General features: G+C 41.2%; 1 protein-coding gene across 1 annotated transcript in view; it reads right to left on the bottom strand.

Moving 5' to 3' along the window:
* Positions 1-17,095, bottom strand: part of tenm1 (teneurin transmembrane protein 1) — a 148,280-nt gene that overhangs the window by 75,293 nt on the left and 55,892 nt on the right. The window contains exons 3-4 of the mRNA XM_060913129.1: positions 9,611-9,827; positions 1,286-1,524 (exon numbers count right to left, since the gene is read on the bottom strand). Coding sequence (XP_060769112.1) covers positions 1,286-1,524; positions 9,611-9,827 — 456 coding nt within the window. The remainder of the gene's footprint in view (positions 1-1,285; positions 1,525-9,610; positions 9,828-17,095) is intronic.

The following is a 17,095-nucleotide window of genomic DNA, read 5'->3' on the forward strand; positions in this document are numbered from 1 at the left end:
AGTTTTTCACAGTGTGAGTTCAGTTAATACCATCTGTGTGTGTGTGTGAGAGAGAGAGAGAGAGAGAGAGAGAGAGTGGGAGAAAGAGAAATGGGAGGAACGACTGCGAAATGAAAATCATGATTTATATGCTAAAGCTTTTTGCCGTTCTCGCAAGACGAGCAGAAAGTAAATGAAGACGAATAAAGACGGAGCTTTAACCCTTCGCTCTGAAGACGGTGTGGGTTACGATACTCGGAAAGACGCGACTGTTTACAGCAGCAGGACGCAAAGTGGGTCTGGGTGAAGTGGGCGTGGCCTGGTGATGCAACACAGTTTACTGGTCTTTATGCAAATGAGAAGTGACATTTGGGGAAACAGGAAGAGACGCTGGGACTCAATCAGCAACAAAACCCCGAGGAGCATCCCTCCATCCATCCATCCATCCATCCATCCATCCACCGACAGCATGTTTTTGTTTGTTTATTTCTTTTGCTGTTGTTTCATTTGTTTGCTGTCTCTCTGAATTTCTTTCTTTCCTTCATTCTTTCTGATTTCTTTCTAATTCTTCCGTTCTTTCTTACTTTTCCTTCCTTGCCCTTCTTTCTTTCTTTAATTCCATTTGTTCATTCTTTTTTTACTTATATATAATTTGCACTCTTCTGTACGACGTACATGACGACATTTTCTTTATTCACTCATTCTTTCGTCCTCTGTGTTTAGTTATTTGCTTGTTCCTTTTAATCTCTTACTTTCTTTCAAACTTCATTTCCTTCATTCTTTCTTACCTTCATTATCCTTCCTTCCTCTCTCTCTCTCAGGACACTCACTTTGTATCTCACGTTATCTTTCTTTCCCGGTCCTGATCAGACGTTTCTTCCTGGTGAGATGGAGGACAAACGGATTCTTACAAGATTTTTGGCGGTAAAGTAAAGCCGGCGCGCTGTAACTGCAGGAGTCTGAGCTTTACTGTGATGATCACATTATCAGCCTGTAATCGAGTGTAAAGTTACACAATAAAAAGACTGAACCCCGGTGTAAACACACTCCACTTTCACTGCATGCCAACTGAACCACAGCGCTGGACTCTGATTGGTCAGAAGGTGTTGATTAATTCTCTCGAACAGCAGCAGGTTGAGATTACTGCACTCGCTCGGACACGTCGTCATTTCATGACGTTTCGTTCTTTAATGCTGTGACAAGAAACAAATCGACTTTGGAGGATTGAAAACAGTCACATGACTATCATGTTAAAAAAAAAAAGCAACACCTAGACACACACACACACACACGCGCGTCTCCTTACCAATGACGTATGTGAGCAGCAGGGCGAGTGTGACGGTGACGGCGGCAGCACTCAGCGCGGTACACTTCCAGTTACAGCAGCGATACGGTTTACTGAAGGAGAACAGCGGCCTGGAGATGGGGCTTCTGGGTAACGGCCTCGGGGGCGGGGAATACACCGTACTGGAGGTCAGAGGGTAGTTCTGATTGGTCGCATTGAAGAGCGTCGATGAACCTGAGCCGTGCTTAAACAGGAAGTGCCTGGACACAGAGACAGGAAGTGGAAAGTTGTTTGATGTATATGTGATTAGTTAACTAATCAGTCAATCAATCAATCAAATCAATCACAGAGCTGGATATGAACAAAACAAACACTGAAAAAGGCAAAACATCATCAATGAACTTTCTTTCTTTTGTTTGCTTCCTTCCTTCTTTTATTTCCTTTTTATTCCTTTGTTTTTTTCTTCTGTTTCTCCGTTTTCATCTTCGTCTCTTTGTCATTGTTTAATGCATGTTTGTTTGTTCCTTACTTTTCTTTCTTTCTCACATCGCCTGTTTAAAAAATAAATAAATAAATAAGGAGGTGAACGCCCGCGTTTCCGTCGGAGTTGTCCTGCTGTAATGAATAAACCTGTAAGGTTTGGTATCTGAGACAGGAAGTGAACAAGAGCGTGATAAAGTGGATAGTTTGTAGGTTTATCAGTTGTTATTATGAGGTGATGATCACCTGGCACGTGTCTGTGATGATGTGGAGGAAAGATGTGTTTATAGAAATGATGATGAATGAAGGTTAGAGGAGGGCGTGGCCCGTTATAACATCATCAACATTAATGAAGTCGGAGTGGATTCTGAGGCTGGAGAGAGGATTAATAACGGATTCATCTGATATCAACTCAGTGGTTCATTTCTCTCTCTCTCTCTCTCTCTCTCTCTCTTTCCCCGAGTCTTTACTTTAATTACACACGTAGCTCCGGGTTTAATTACGGACATTTAGCACGGAGGTTAATTCCAGTGTAGATAATATCTCTAAGATTAATTCAGTAATGAATTGGACGTAAGAGGCGTACGCCAGATTCCTGAACGCCGTATCACGTGTAATTACACCAGGTCATGTCAAAAAAAAAAACCCATAATAATAATAATAATAATAATAATAATAATAATAAAATAAAACCCCACAGTAAGTACACACTTGAGACACACTTTGATATTAATAATTAATTACAATGTTTTCCAACAAACTACTGCATCCTTAATTATACTGTTCAACACACACACACACACACACACACACACACACACGTTTACTCAGAGTTAATTTTAAGGCAAAAACATTTTTTAAAGGTTAACGATGTTGAACGTTAAAAATATTACACATCAAAATCTAAAATTAAATATTTCAATATAAACAGCAAGAAAATAAAACAATATTTTATTTTTAATAAATGTGTCACTACCTGCTCGTTTAATGTTTCTCATCTCATCTCATTATCTCTAGCCGCTTTATCCTTCTACAGGGTCGCAGGCAAGCTGGAGCCTATCCCAGCTGACTACGGGCGAAAGGCGGGGTACACCCTGGACAAGTCGCCAGGTCATCACAGGGCTGACACATAGACACAGACAACCATTCACACTCACATTCACACCTACGGTCAATTTAGAGTCACCAGTTAACCTAACCTGCATGTCTTTGGACTGTGGGGGAAACCGGAGCACCCGGAGGAAACCCACGCGGACACGGGGAGAACATGCAAACTCCACACAGAAAGGCCCTCGCCAGCCCCGGGGCTCGAACCCAGGACCTTCTTGCTGTGAGGCGACAGCGCTAACCACTACACCACCGTGCCGCCCGTTTAATGTTTATGTGTTGATTTTTTTTTCCTTTCTGAATAATTTTCAGACAGATTTTTTTTTATTGCGCTCATGGATTTCCCTTTTTATTGCTTCTTGATTTCATTTTTTTTGTTTCTGGATTCCATTTTTCTTTTTGTTTCTCAAATCACACTCACTTTTTCTTCTGGATTTATTGATTGATGGTTTTGATTTGTTTATTTCGTCTTGCCTTTTTTCGTTTTCCCTCATTTTTGTTTCTGAAATAAATTGTTTTGCCTCTGTATTCACATTTTTTATTTATTTTTTTCACTTGATTCCATTTTGTTTCTGGAATTATTTTGCTCAAAATTTACATTTTTGCTTATTTATTTATTTATTTATTTATTTACAAACTAACTACGTTTTCTGCAAACTTTTTTTGTTCTTGGTTCACATTTTTGCTTCTGTAAATATATTTTTTCCTATTTCTGCATTCTATTTCTGATTACCGGATTATTTTTTCCCCAGTCACATGCTGATGTTAGTAACTGTACATTATTTACAAGAACATTTTGTTTTTGAGGAGAAACTGGTGATGTTGGTGGTTGTGACGGCGGTGATGATGTTGGTAATGGTGATGGTGATGGTGTCAATGATGATGGTGGTGGTGGTAATGGTAGCTCTGATGGTGGTGGCTGTGATGGTGATGTTGGTGGTTGTGATGGTGGTGATGATGATGGTGTCGGTAATGTTGGTGATGGTGGCTCTGATGGTGGTGGCTGTGATGGTGATGTTGGTGGTGATGGTGGTGTTGATGATGGTGGTGTTGGTGGTGCTGATGATGATGGTGGTGGTGGTGGTGCTGATGTTGGTGGTGGTTTTGATGGTGATGGTGGTGATGATGGTGTTGGTGGTGATGTTGTTGGTGGTTGTAATGGTGATGGTGGGGGTGATGGTGGTTATGATTGTGGTGGCTGTGATGGTGATGGTGTTGATGGTGATGTGCTGCTGATGATGGTGATGGTCATGATGGTGATTGTGGTGGTGATTGTAGTGGTGATAGTGGTGGTCATGATGGTGATTGTGGTGGTTGTAATGGTGATAGTGGTAGTTGTGATGGTGATGATCGTGTTGATGATGGTGATGGTGTTGATAGTGGTCATGATGATAATGTTGGTGGTGGTCATGATTGTGATGGTTGTGATGTCATGATGGTGATGTTGTTGGTGGTGATGTTGTTAGTGATGGTGGTGGTGATGATGATGGTGATAGTGGTGATGGTGGTGGTCATGACCATGATGGTGGTGGTTGTGATGGTCATGATGGTGATGTTGGTGGTGGTGATGATGTTAGTGGTGGAGATGATGATGGTGATGATGATGATGATGGTGATAGTGGTGATGGTGGTGGTCATGACCGTGATGGTGGTGGTTGTGATAGTCATGATGGTGATGTTGGTGGTGGTGATGATGTTAGTGGTGGATATGATGATGGTGATGGTGGTGGTCATGACCATGATGGTGGTGGTTGTGATAGTCATGATGGTGATGTTGGTGGTGATGATGATGGTGCTGGTGATGATGATGCTGATGGTGTTTTTTTAAGAAACCCTGTCAGCGTGGAGCTCCTGTGGTTACGTCAGCGTGTGTTTATAAATCATCAGGAAATAATGCTAATATTATCCAGGAGCTTTATGAGAGACATTATGAGCCTCAGAGAGCATCGTTAGCCAATTACTCAGATTTATAAAGGTATTATAATGATTTATGGAAACACTGTGAACCGAGTCACCTTCATCTGCTTCTTCTACAAAACACAATCTTTATTGAATTTATCTACAGGAAACTTATAAACACGCTTTACCCTGACACTGGGGGGCTTCCTGGGGCTCTGTGTGTGTGTGTGTGTGTGTGTGTGTGTGTGTGTGTGTGTGTGTGTGTGTGTGTGCGCGCGCATGTGTTGAACCTGCAGTGTTGTTTAGATTCACATTATGTTAATGAGGCAGAAACACATTACTGCATCTTTCTATCTGTCTCTCCATCTGTCTGTCTCTCTCTCTCTCTCTCATCCTTGTGATTTGCGCAAATTATTTCCTCACCTAAGCGCTTCCTCAATTCTTGTTTCTTTGACCCTCTATGGTTTCTACTGTTCTATGTTCCTAATTCCCTACACTCCGGTCCCCGCCCCTCAGGTCCCCATCCTTCATGTCCCTGCCCCTTACGTTCCAGTCAAGTTTCAAGTTTATTTGTATCGCATTTTTAGCAACAGACATCACAGAGCAGCTTTACAGAATATTAAAGACTTTAAACATCCTTAATAAATTATCCCCATCCCTCATGTTCCAGTCAGTCATGTCCCCTACACTCACGTCCCCGTCCCTCACGTCTCTGTCTCTCACATCCCCTACACTCACGTCCCCGTCCCTCACGTCCCCTACACTCACGTCCCCATCCCTCACGTCTCTGTCTCTCACATCCCCTACACTCATGTCCCCGTCTCCCACGTCCCCATCCCTCACGTCCCCATCCCTCACGTCCCCTACACTCACGTCTCTGTCTCTCACGTCCCCTACACTCATGTCCCCGTCTCTCACGTCCCCTACACTCACGTCCCTGTCTCCCACGTCCCCTACACTCACGTCCCTGTCTCTCACACTCCCTACACTCTTGTCCCTCCACTCACGTCCCCGTCTCTCGGATCTTGAACCGTAAGTCATTCTTCACTCATCTCGTCATCATATCGAACCCTTCGACAGAGTGTTTCATGATCAAAAACTAGAACCGAAGCTCATTGCGTCCTGCCAGTTTTCTCGGATCCACTGTTTCATCAAGTTTTTTTCTCTCAAATTTATGATTCTTTGTTTCGTAAGTTTTAGCACCCTGAGAACCCCGTGTCCTCGTTTCCTTCCTGCGCGATTGATTCATGGCCTATATTTCTATTCTCTGCCTTAATATTATTGTATCCTTGTGCCCCTATTTTCTCTTTCCCCAAACACACAAACACACAATTGCTCCTTTGAACAGATTTCATTCTTTTTCACTTTGAAGTGTTTAAAAGGAAACCATTTGTTGCTGCTGAACCTCATTTAGACCTTTAAAGATCGAAACTCACACTTAATTTAGTTATTTATTACATTTTTTTTAGCTTTTGCTCTCCTGCTTCAGACGCGTCATTTTCTCTGTGTGTAACCGCCACGCATGATTTGCTTCTATTTATATTTACAATAACAATGAAGAGGAAAAATGATGAGCACTCTGGATGTACAAACAGAGAAGGAACACAGGCACAAAATATTAGCGGAACCGGTTTGTGAATCCATTTTCCACGCTCTAAATGAAGCGCCTTATCTGTCCAGCCTTTTGTTTCAAACAAATATCACACGCGCACACACACACACACACACACTTCATGGAGAAAAATGAATAAACAAAATGTTCCTTTGGCAAAGGCAGCAAATGAAATAAATAAAACCCAGAGTTCCTTTGGCGAGGAAAATAAAGCAATATTCTCCCGTGGTAATGAAAAAAATATATTATACACTGTTCAGGAAAAGTCTGATGGGAGAAATTTGGAATAAATAATCCAAATATAGCTGCAAGCAGCGATCACGGGGGCCAAGCACAATGACTTCATCTATATTAGGATATGCAGGGACGTGTGTTGACGTGAAATATACTGAAGTGCTGCACTCTGACGCCTCTCTGGAAAAATGATGAGGTCAGTTCAGTCAGTAAACTCGGTCTCGATTAACAACACCATGCACTACTGACTGCCTCAAACCACCTCGAGTCAATCCAGTTAGTGATGAAAGAAAGAAAGAAAGAAAGAAAGAAAGAAAGAAAGAAAGAAAGAAAGAAAGAAAGAAAGAAAGAAAGAAAGAAAGAAAGAAAGAAAGAAAGAAAGCTTCCAGCACATTCACGTGACGTGGTTTGATTGATTTTTTTTTTCAATAGAGAGAAAACATTGCAAAATGAAATAAAAGGCAAAGAGGAAGCGTGAAATCAAATTAAAGCAAAAAAAAAAAAGTCTGGTTCCTCTGAAGGTTTCTTCCGAGAGCTTCTCCTCACCACTGCTGCCTCTGGTGTGTTCAAGAGTGACTTAAATCAACATCTGGATTTCTGTGAGAGCATTTATTGTTTAAAGCGCCACACAAATAAAACGGAGTTGAATGAAGAACCTTGATACTGCAAAATAAATAAAAATAATACAAACAAGTCACAATAAAACGAGAAAAAAAAGGTGTGTTTGAAAGTCAAATTTCAGTAATCAATGGCAGTGTTGAGGGAAACAGCGTCCGCATTGATTAAAGCGGAGTTACACCGACGAGGCCGATGCTTTTGTGCATTATGATTGACAGTGATGAGAAAAACTCCAGACGTGCTGCATTGAATGAAGTGGATAAATTATGCTGATAAGGTGTGCGAGTGTGTGCGAGTGTGTGCGAGTGTGTGCCAGTGTTATTCTGCTGCATTGATCCAGGCTTAATTGAGAAAGCTCATTTAGAAGAGGCTTCGACGTGTCAGCGAATATGAAGACACGCAAAGTCACCGTCAGAGTTGCACGCGGTCGGAGTCCCGCCCACCACAAGTGCTGCGATTCATCAGATCCATCGAGGAGCGGAAAAGTAACGGAACAATAACGGAACGTGGATCAGGTGATAATGATTACGAGAGTTTAAAAAACCCAAACGCTACACACTCGTCTTAAAAGCTCAGTGATGATGAACAGCAGCTTTAATACAAACAACATCCTGAATCAGTCTGGAAAATAATCCTTCATTAATCGCTTCCTGGTTCCACCCTGACCACGCCCACTGGTCACTCCAGTGAGTGAGGATATCTCACGAATCCCCTGTGTACCGAGATCCCACGTTTCTGTCCTTCTTTCCAGTTACAGTTTTTCTCTTTCACTTTGTTCCTCCCCTTCCAGGGTTCTGTCAGTCAGAGTGAAATGGGCGTGGCCTATGGACCTGTCAGTCACAGTCAAACAGATGGGGCCATTGTATGTCTCACTCATCGTGAAAGAGGTGTGGCCTATGTGCATCTATGTACTAGTAATGGATGTGTGGCCTTGTGAAAGAGGCGTGGCCATTGTGTGTGTCATAGTGAAAGAGGCGTGACCTTCGTACATGTCAGTCATAGTGAAAGAGACGTTGACATTGTGTGCGTCATAGTAAAAGAGGCGTGGGCTTTATGCACATCAGTTATAGTGAAAGAGGCGTGGCCTTTGTGCATGTCAGTCATAGTGAAAGAGGCGTGGTCTTTGTACACCTCAGTTACAGTGAAAGAGGCGTGGCCTTTGTGCACCTCAGTTATAGTGAAAGAGGCGTGGCCTTTGTGCACCTCAGTTATAGTGAAAGAGGCATGGCCTTGATGCACGTCAGTCATAGTGAAAGAGGTGTGGCCTTTGTGCATGTCAGTCATAGTGAAAGAGGTGTGGCCTTTGTGCATGTCAGTCATAGTGAAAGAGGCGTGGTCTTTGTACACCTCAGTTACAGTGAAAGAGGCGTGGCCTTTGTGCACCTCAGTTATAGTGAAAGAGGCGTGGCCTTTGTGCACCTCAGTTATAGTGAAAGAGGCATGGCCTTGATGCATGTCAGTCATAGTGAAAGAGGTGTGGCCTTTGTGCATGTCAGTCATAGTGAAAGAGACATGGCCTTTGTGCATGTCATAGTGAAAGAGGCGTGGTCTTTGTGCATGTCAGTCATAGTGAAAGAGACGTGGCCTTTGTGCATGTCAGTCATAGTGAGAGGCGTGGTCTTTGTGCATGTCAGTCATAGTGAGAGGCGTGGTCTTTGTGCATGTCAGTCATAGTGAGAGGCGTGGTCTTTGTGCATGTCAGTCATAGTGAGAGGTGTGGTCTTTGTGCATGTCAGTCATAGTGAGAGGTGTGGTCTTTGTGCATGTCAGTCATAGTGAGAGGCGTGGTCTTTGTGCATGTCAATCATAGTGAAAGAAGCGTGGCTTTTGTGCTTGTCAGTCATAGTGAAGGGGCGGGGCCCTTGTGCACCTCAATCATAGTGAAAGAGGCGTGGCCCTTGTGCACCTCAGTACAAGTGAAAGAGGTGTGGCCTTTGTGCACCTCAGTGATAGTGAAGGGGGCGTGGCCTCAGAAATGTTTGTTTACTGAATGACACTGAATGTATCGTGTTCTAAATCAGAACGGAATGAACGGTGAGCTTTAAATACAGCAAAGTGTTGAAACGTACATCTCACACACACACACACACACACACACACACACGATTCTTTTCTGAGATTGGTGTGTGTGTGTGTGTGTGTGTGCGCGTGTGTGTCTAAAAGCCGACAGCTTCATTTCCTTTCAACACAGAGATTTCCTTTTCTCATCTTTTATTTATTTCTCCATTTCTCCTTTCAGCTCAGGAGAGAATCAGTGATCCCTCCATCCTCCTGTCCATTCCTTTTTCTTCTTCGCTTCCACCCCCTCCCCATACAGAATGTGTGTGTGTGTGTGTGTGTGTGTGTGTGTGTGTGTGTGTGTGTGTGTGTGTGTGTGTGTGTGTGTGTTTAGTGACCTGGTCTCCAGCGGGATGTTGCTGTTGAGAGCCCAGGTGTTGTGTGCTTTGTCCTGCTGTGTTTTGTTCTCAGTCTGGTGGTTCCTGCTCGGGAGTGTGTTCCTCTGGATCGGTTCTGGAACGCCGGACGTGGGCGAACACACACACGCATGAGGAGGCGGAGGAGGAGGAGGAAGAGGACGGAAGGAGAAGCGACCAACAGGACTGGAGGGCAGATCTGGAGAGTGAAAGAAAGAAACCCGTTTCAACAACAGTGAGGAGAAACACGGTGTTTAAACAGCGAGTGTGTGATTCAGACCAAAACATCACGAAGAAACACCGCTGGAGTTTAACACCACGGCCTCGTGAGTGACTCAGGAGTGTGGAGCCGCTGTGTGTGAGAGACACAAACAGACACAACAATCACAAACCAATCCTGTTTCTGAGAGAGAGAGAGAGAGAGAGAGAATAGAGAATAGAGAGAGAATAGAGAGGAGAATAGAGAGAGTAGAGAATAGAGAGTAGAGAATAGAGAGAATAAAGAGAGTAGAGAGAGAGAAAAGAGAGAAGAAAGAGTAGAGAAGAAAGAGAGAATAAAGAGAGAACAGAGAGTAGAGAGAGAATAAAGAGAGAGTAGAGAGAGAATAAAGAGAGAGTAGACAGAGAGAATACAGAGAGAGTAGAGAGAATAGAGAGTAGAGAGAGAATAAAGAGAGGAGAGAGAATATAGTAGAGAGAGAATAGAGAGTAGAGAGAGAATAGAGAGTAGAGAGAATAAAGAGAATAGAGAGAGTAGAGAGAATAAAGAGAGTAGAGAGAGAATAGAGAGTAGAGAGAAAGTATAAAGAGAGTAGAGAGAGAACAAAGAGAGAGTAGAGAGAATAGAGAGAGTAGAGAGAGAATAGAGAGTAGAGAGAGAATAAAGAGAGTAGAGAGAGAAGAGAGAATAAATAGAGGAGGGAGAGAATAGAGAGAGGAGAGAGAGAATAGAGAGAGAATAGAGAGCAGAGAGAAAAAAGAGAGAATAGAGAGTAGAGAGAGAGAATAGAGAGAAGAGAGAATAGAGACAGAATAGAGAGAGAGAGAATAGAGAGAATAGAGAGAGAGAATAAAGAGAGAGTAGAGAGAGAATAGAGAGAGAATAGAGAGAGTAGAGAGAGAATAGAGAGTAGAGAGAGAATAGAGAGAGAATAAAGAGAGAGTAGAGACAGAATAGAGAGAGAAGAGAGAGAGAATAAAGAGAGAATATAAAGAGAGAGTAGAGAGAGAGAAGAGAGAGTAGAGAGAATAGAGAGAGTAGAGACAGAATATAGAGAGGAGAGAGAGAATAAAGAGAGAGAATAGAGAGTAGAGAGAGAATAGAGAGTACAGAGAGTAGAGAGAGGATAGAGAGTAGAGAGAGAATAGAGAGAGTAGAGAGAGAATAGAGAGTAGAGAGAGTAGAGACAGAATAGAGAGAGAGAGAGGAGAGAATAAATAGAGGAGAGAGAGAATAGAGAGAGGAGAGAGAGAATAGAGAGAGAAGAGAGAGTAGAGAGAATAAAGAGAGAATAGAGAGAGAATAAAGAGAGTAGAGAGAGAGAATAGAGAGATAGTAGAGAGAGAATAGAGAGAGAATGGAGAGTAGAGAGAGAGAATAGACAGTAGAGAGAGAGAATAAAGAGAGTAGAGAGAGAATAAAGAGAGTAGAGAGAGAGAATAGAGAGTAGAGACAGAATAGAGAAAGAAGAGAGAGAATAAATAGAGAGAATAAAGAGAGAGTAGAGAGAGAATATAGAGAGAGAATAGAGAGAGAATAGAGAGAGTAGAGAGAGAATAGAGAGTAGAGAGAGAGAATAAAGACAGAGAGAATAGAGAGAGTAGAGAGAATACAGAGAGAGAGTAGAGAGAGAATAGAGAGTAGAGAGAGTAGAGACAGAATAGAGAGAGAGAATAGAGAGAGAGAATAAAGAGAGAGTAGATAGAGAAGAGAGTATAAAGAGAGAGAGAGTAGAGAGAGAATATAGAGTAGAGAATATAGAGTAGAGAGAGAATAGAGAGTAGAGAGAGAACAAAGAGAGAGTAGAGAGAATAGAGTAGAGAGAGAATAGAGAGTAGAGAGAGAGAATAAAGAGAGAGTAGATAGAGAAGAGAGTATAAAGAGAGAGAGTAGAGAGAGAATATAGAGTAGAGAATATAGAGTAGAGAGAGAATAGAGAGTAGAGAGAGAACAAAGAGAGAGTAGAGAGAATAGAGAGAGTAGAGAGAGAATAGAGAGTAGAGAGAGAATAAAGAGAGAGAGTAGAGAGAGAACAAAGAGAGAGTAGAGAGAATAGAGAGAGAGTAGAGAGAGAATAGAGAGTAGAGAGAGAGAATAAAGAGAGAGTAAAGAGAATAGAGAAAGAGTGGAGAGAGAATAGAGAAAGGAGAGAGAAAATCGAGAGCGAGAAGAGAGAATAAAGATAGAGTAGAGAGAGAATAAAGAGAAAGAGTAGAGAGAATAGAGAGTAGAGAGAGAATAGAGAGAGAGAAGAGAGAGAATAGAGAGTGTAGAGAGAGAGAATAAAGACAGTAGAGAGAATAAAGAGAATAGAGAGAGTAGAGAGAGAATAGAGAGTAGAGAGAAAGAATAGAGAGTAGAGAGAGAACAAAGAGTGAGTAGAGAGAGAATAAAGAGAGAATAAAGAGAGAGTAGAGAGAGAGAATAAAGAGAGTAGAGAGAGAATAAAGAGAGTAGAGAGAATAGAGAGTAGAGAGAGAATAGAGAGAGAGAGTAGAGAGAGAATAGAGTAGAGAGAGTAGAGAGATAGTAGAGAGAGGAGAGAGAATAGAGAGTAGAGAGAGAATAGAGAGAGTAGAGAGAGAATAAAGAGAGAGTAGAGAGAATAAAGAGAGTAGAGAGAGAATAGAGAGAGAGAGTAGAGAGAGAATAGAGTAGAGAGAGTAGAGAGATAGTAGAGAGAGGAGAGAGAATAGAGAGTAGAGAGAGAATAGAGAGAGTAGAGAGAATAAAGAGAATAGAGAGAGTAGAGAGAGAGAGTAGAGAGAGAATAAAGAGAGTAGAGAGAGAACAGAGAGTAGAGAGAAAGAATAAAGAGAGAGTAGAGAGAGAACAAAGAGAGAGAAGAGAGAGAACAAAGAGAGAATAGAGAGAGTAGAGAGAGAATAGAGAGTAGAGAGAGAATAAAGAGAGTAGAGAGAGAATAGAGAGAGTGGAGAGAGAATAGAGTAGAGAGAGTAGAGAGAGAATAAAGAGAGAGTAGAGAGATAATAGAGAGAGTAGAGAGAGAAGAAAGAGAGAATAGAGAGTAGAGAGAGAATAAAGAGAGAGTAGAGAGAGAAGAGAGAGAGTAGAGAGGGGAGAGAGAATAGAGAGTAGAGAGAGAATAGAGAGAAAGAATAGAGATTAGAGAGAGAATAAAGAGAGAGTAGAGAGGGGAGAGAGAATAGAGAGTAGAGAGAGAATAGAGAGAGTAGAGAGAAAGAATAGAGAGTAGAGAGAGAATAGAGTAGAGAGAGTAGAGAGAGAATAAAGAGAGAGTAGCGAGAGAATAGAGAGAGTAGAGAGTAGAGAGAGAATAAAGACAGAGAGAATAGAGAGAGTAGAGAGAATAAAGAGAATAGAGTAGAGAGAATAAAGAGAGTAGAGAGAAAGAATAAAGAGAGAGAATAAAGACAGAGTAGAGAGAGAATAGAGAGAATAGACAGTAGAGAGAAGAGAGAGAATAAAGAAAGAGTAGAGAGAGAATAGAGAGCGAGAAGAGAGAGAGAATAAAGAGAGAGTAGAGAGAGTAGAGAGAGAATAAAGAGAGTAGAGAGAGTAGAGAGAGAATAAAGATAGAGTAGAGAGAGAATAAAGACAGAGTAGAGAGAGAATAAAGAGAAAGAGTAGAGAGAGAATAGAGAGAGAGAATAGAGAGAGAATAAAGAGAGAGTAGAGAGAGAAGAGAGAGAGTAGAGAGGGGAGAGAGAATAGAGTAGAGAGAAAGAATAGAGAGTAGAGAGAGAATAGAGTAGAGAGAGAATAAAGAGAGAGTAGCGAGAGAATAGACAGTAGAGAGAGAATAGAGAGTAGAGAGAGAATAGAGCGTAGAGAGAGAATAGAGAGAGTAGAGAGAAAGAATAGAGAGTAGAGAGAGAATAGAGAGAGTAGAGAGAGAATAGAGAGAGTAGAGAGAGAATAGAGAGTAGAGAGAGTAGAGAGAGAATAGAGAGAATAAAGAGAGAGTAGCGAGAGAATAGAGAGTAGAGAGAGAATAAAGACAGAGAGAATAGAGAGAGTAGAGAGAATAAAGAAAATAGAGAGAGTAGAGAGAATAAAGAGAGTAGAGAGAAAGAATAAAGAGAGAGTAGAGAGAACAAAGAGAGAGTAGAGAGAGAATAGAGAGTAGAGAGAGAATAGAGAGAGAGAATAGAGAGAGAATAAAGAGAGAGAATAAAGAGAGAGAATAGAGAGAGTAGACAGAGAGTAGAGAGAAATAATAGAGAGAATAAAGAGAGAGAGTAGAGAGAGAATAGAGAGAGAGAGTGGAGAGAGAATAGAGAGAGTAGAGAGAGAATAGAGTAGAGAGAGAATATACCGTAGAGTAGAGAGAGAATAGAGAGTAGAGAGAGAACAAAGAGAGAGTAGAGAGAGAATAAAGAGAGAGTAGAGAGAGAGAATAAAGAGAGTAGAGAGAGAATAGAGAGAGAGAGTGGAGAGAGAACAGAGTAGAGAGAGAAGAGAGAGTGTAGAGAGGGGAGAGAGAATAGAGAGTAGAGAGAGAAAGAATAGAGAGTAGAGAGAGAATAGAGTAGAGAGAGAATAAAGAGAGAGTAGAGAGAGAATAGACAGTAGAGAGAGAATAGAGAGTAGAGAGAGAGAATAAAGAGAGAGTAGAGAGAGAATAAAGAGAGAGAATAGAGCGTAGAGAGAGAATAGAGAGTAGAGAGAGTAGAGAGAGAATAGAGAGAATAAAGAGAGAGTAGCGAGAGAATAGAGAGTAGAGAGAGAATAAAGACAGAGAGAATAGAGAGAGTAGAGAGAATAAAGAAAATAGAGAGAGTAGAGAGAATAAAGAGAGTAGAGAGAAAGAATAAAGAGAGAGTAGAGAGAGAATAGAGAGTAGAGAGAGAATAAAGAGAGAGTAGAGAGAGAGAAGAGAGTAGAGAGAGAATAGAGAGAGAGAGTGGAGAGAGAGAATAAAGAGAGGAGAGAGACAGAATAAAGAGAGTAGAGAGAGAATAGAGAGAGACAGTGGAGAGAGAATAGAGTAGAGAGAATGAAGAGAGAGTAGAGAGAGGAGAGAGAATAGAGAGTAGAGAGAGAATAGAGAGAGTAGAGAGAAACAATAGAGAGTAGAGAGAGAGTAGAGTAGAGAGAGTAGAGAGAGAATAGAGTAGAGAGAGAATAGAGAGTAGAAAGTAAGAATAAAGAGAGAGAATAAAGAGAGAGAGAATAGAGAGAGGAGAGAGAATCAAGAGAGAGAATAGAGAGTAGAGAGAAGAGAGAGAATAAAGAGAGAGTAGCGAGAGAATAGAGAGAGTAGAGAGAATAAAGAGAGTAGAGAGAGAGAATAAAGACAGAGAGAATAGAGAGAGTAGAGAGAATAAAGAGAGTAGAGAGAGAATAGAGTAGAGAGAAAGAATAAAGAGAGAGAATAAAGACAGAGAGTAGAGAGAGAATAGAGAGTAGAGAGAGAATAGAGAGTAGAGAGAGAACAAAGAGAGAGTAGAGAGAATAGAGAGTAGAGAGAGAATAAAGAGAGAGTAGAGAGAGAGAAGAGAGTAGAGAGAGAATAGAGAGAGAGAGTGGAGAGAGAATACAGTAGAGAGAGTAGAGAGAGAGAATAAAGAGAGTAGAGAGAGAAGAGAGAGAGAATAAAGAGAGGAGAGAGACAGAATAAAGAGAGTAGAGAGAGAGAATAAAGAGAGTAGAGAGAGAATAGAGAGAGACAGTGGAGAGAGAATAGAGTAGAGAGAATAGAGAGAGAGAATGAAGAGAGAGTAGAGAGAGAAGAGAGAGAGGAGAGAGAGGAGAGAGAATAGAGAGTAGAGAGAGAATAGAGAGAGTAGAGAGAAACAATAGAGAGTAGAGAGAGAGTAGAGTAGAGAGAATAGAGAGAGGAGAGAGAATAAAGAGAGAGAATAGAGAGTAGAGAGAGAAGAGAGTAGAGAGAGCAGAGAGAGAGAATAAAGAGAGTAGAGAGAGAATAGAGAGTAGAAAGAAAGAAGAGAGAGAATAAAGAGAGTAGAGAGAGAATATAGAGTAGAGAGAGAATAGAGCGTAGAGAGAGAATAGAGAGAGTAGAGAGAGAATAGAGAGAATAGAGAGTAGAGAGAGAATAGAGAGAGGAGAGAGAAAATAGAGTAGAGAGAATAAAGAGCGAGTAGAGAGAGAATAGAGAGAGAGAATAGAGAGTAGAGAGAAGAGAGAGAATAAAGAAAGAGTAGAGAGAGAATAGAGAGTGAGAACAGAGAGAGAATAGAGAGAGTAGAGAGAGAGAATAAAGAGAGTAGAGAGAGAAGAGAGAATAAAGATAGAGTAGAGAGAGAATAGAGAAAGAGTAGAGAGAGAATAAAGAGAGAGGAGAGAATAGAGAGAGTAGAGAGAATAAAGAGAGAGTAGAGAGAGAGAAGAGAGAGAATAAAGAAAGAGTAGACAGAGAATAAAGAAAGAGTAGAGAGAGAATAGAGAGAATAAAGAGAGAGTAGAGAGAGAAGAGAGTAGAGAGAGCAGAGAGAGAGAATACAGAGAGTAGAGAGAGAATAGAGAGAGAGGAGAGAGAATAAAGAGAGAGTAGAGAGAGAATAGAGAGTAGAGAGAGAATAGAGAGAGAAGAGAGAGAATAAAGAGAGAGTAGAGAGAGGAGAGAGAGAGTAGAGAGAGTAGAGAGAAAGAATAGAGAGTAGAGAGAAAGAATAGAGAGTAGAGAGAGAATAGAGAGAGTAGAGAGAGAGTAGAGAGTAGAGAGAGAGAATAAAGACAGAGAGAATAGAGAGAGTAGAGAGAATAAAGAGAACAGAGAGAGAAGAGAGAATAAAGAGAGTAGAGAGAGAATAGAGAGTAGAGAGAAAGAATAAAGAGAGAGAATAAAGACAGAGTAGAGAGAGAATAGAGAGTAGAGAGAGAATAGAGAGAGGAGAGAAAATAAAGAGAGAGAATAGAGAGAGAAGAGAGAGAGTAGAGAGAAAGAATAGATAGTAGAGAGAGAATAGAGTAGAGAGAGTAGAGAGAGAATAAAGAGAGAGTAGCGAGAGAATAGACAGTAGAGAGAGAATAGAGAGTAGAGAGAGAGAATAAAGAGAGAGTAGAGAGAGAATAAAGAGAGTAGAGAGAGAATATAGAGTAGAGAGAGAATAGAGCGTAGAGAGAGAATAGAGAGAGTAGAGAGAGAATAGAGAGTAGCGAGAGAATAGAGAGTAGAGAGAGAATAAAGACAGAGAGAATAGAGAGAGTAGAGAGAATAAAGAAAATAGAGAGAGTAGAGAGAATAAATTGAGTAGAGAGAGAATAGAGAGTAGAGAGAGAGAATAAAGAGAGAGTAG

This window comes from Neoarius graeffei, chromosome 28 (assembly GCF_027579695.1).
Source record: "Neoarius graeffei isolate fNeoGra1 chromosome 28, fNeoGra1.pri, whole genome shotgun sequence".
NCBI classification, from domain to species: domain Eukaryota; kingdom Metazoa; phylum Chordata; class Actinopteri; order Siluriformes; family Ariidae; genus Neoarius; species Neoarius graeffei.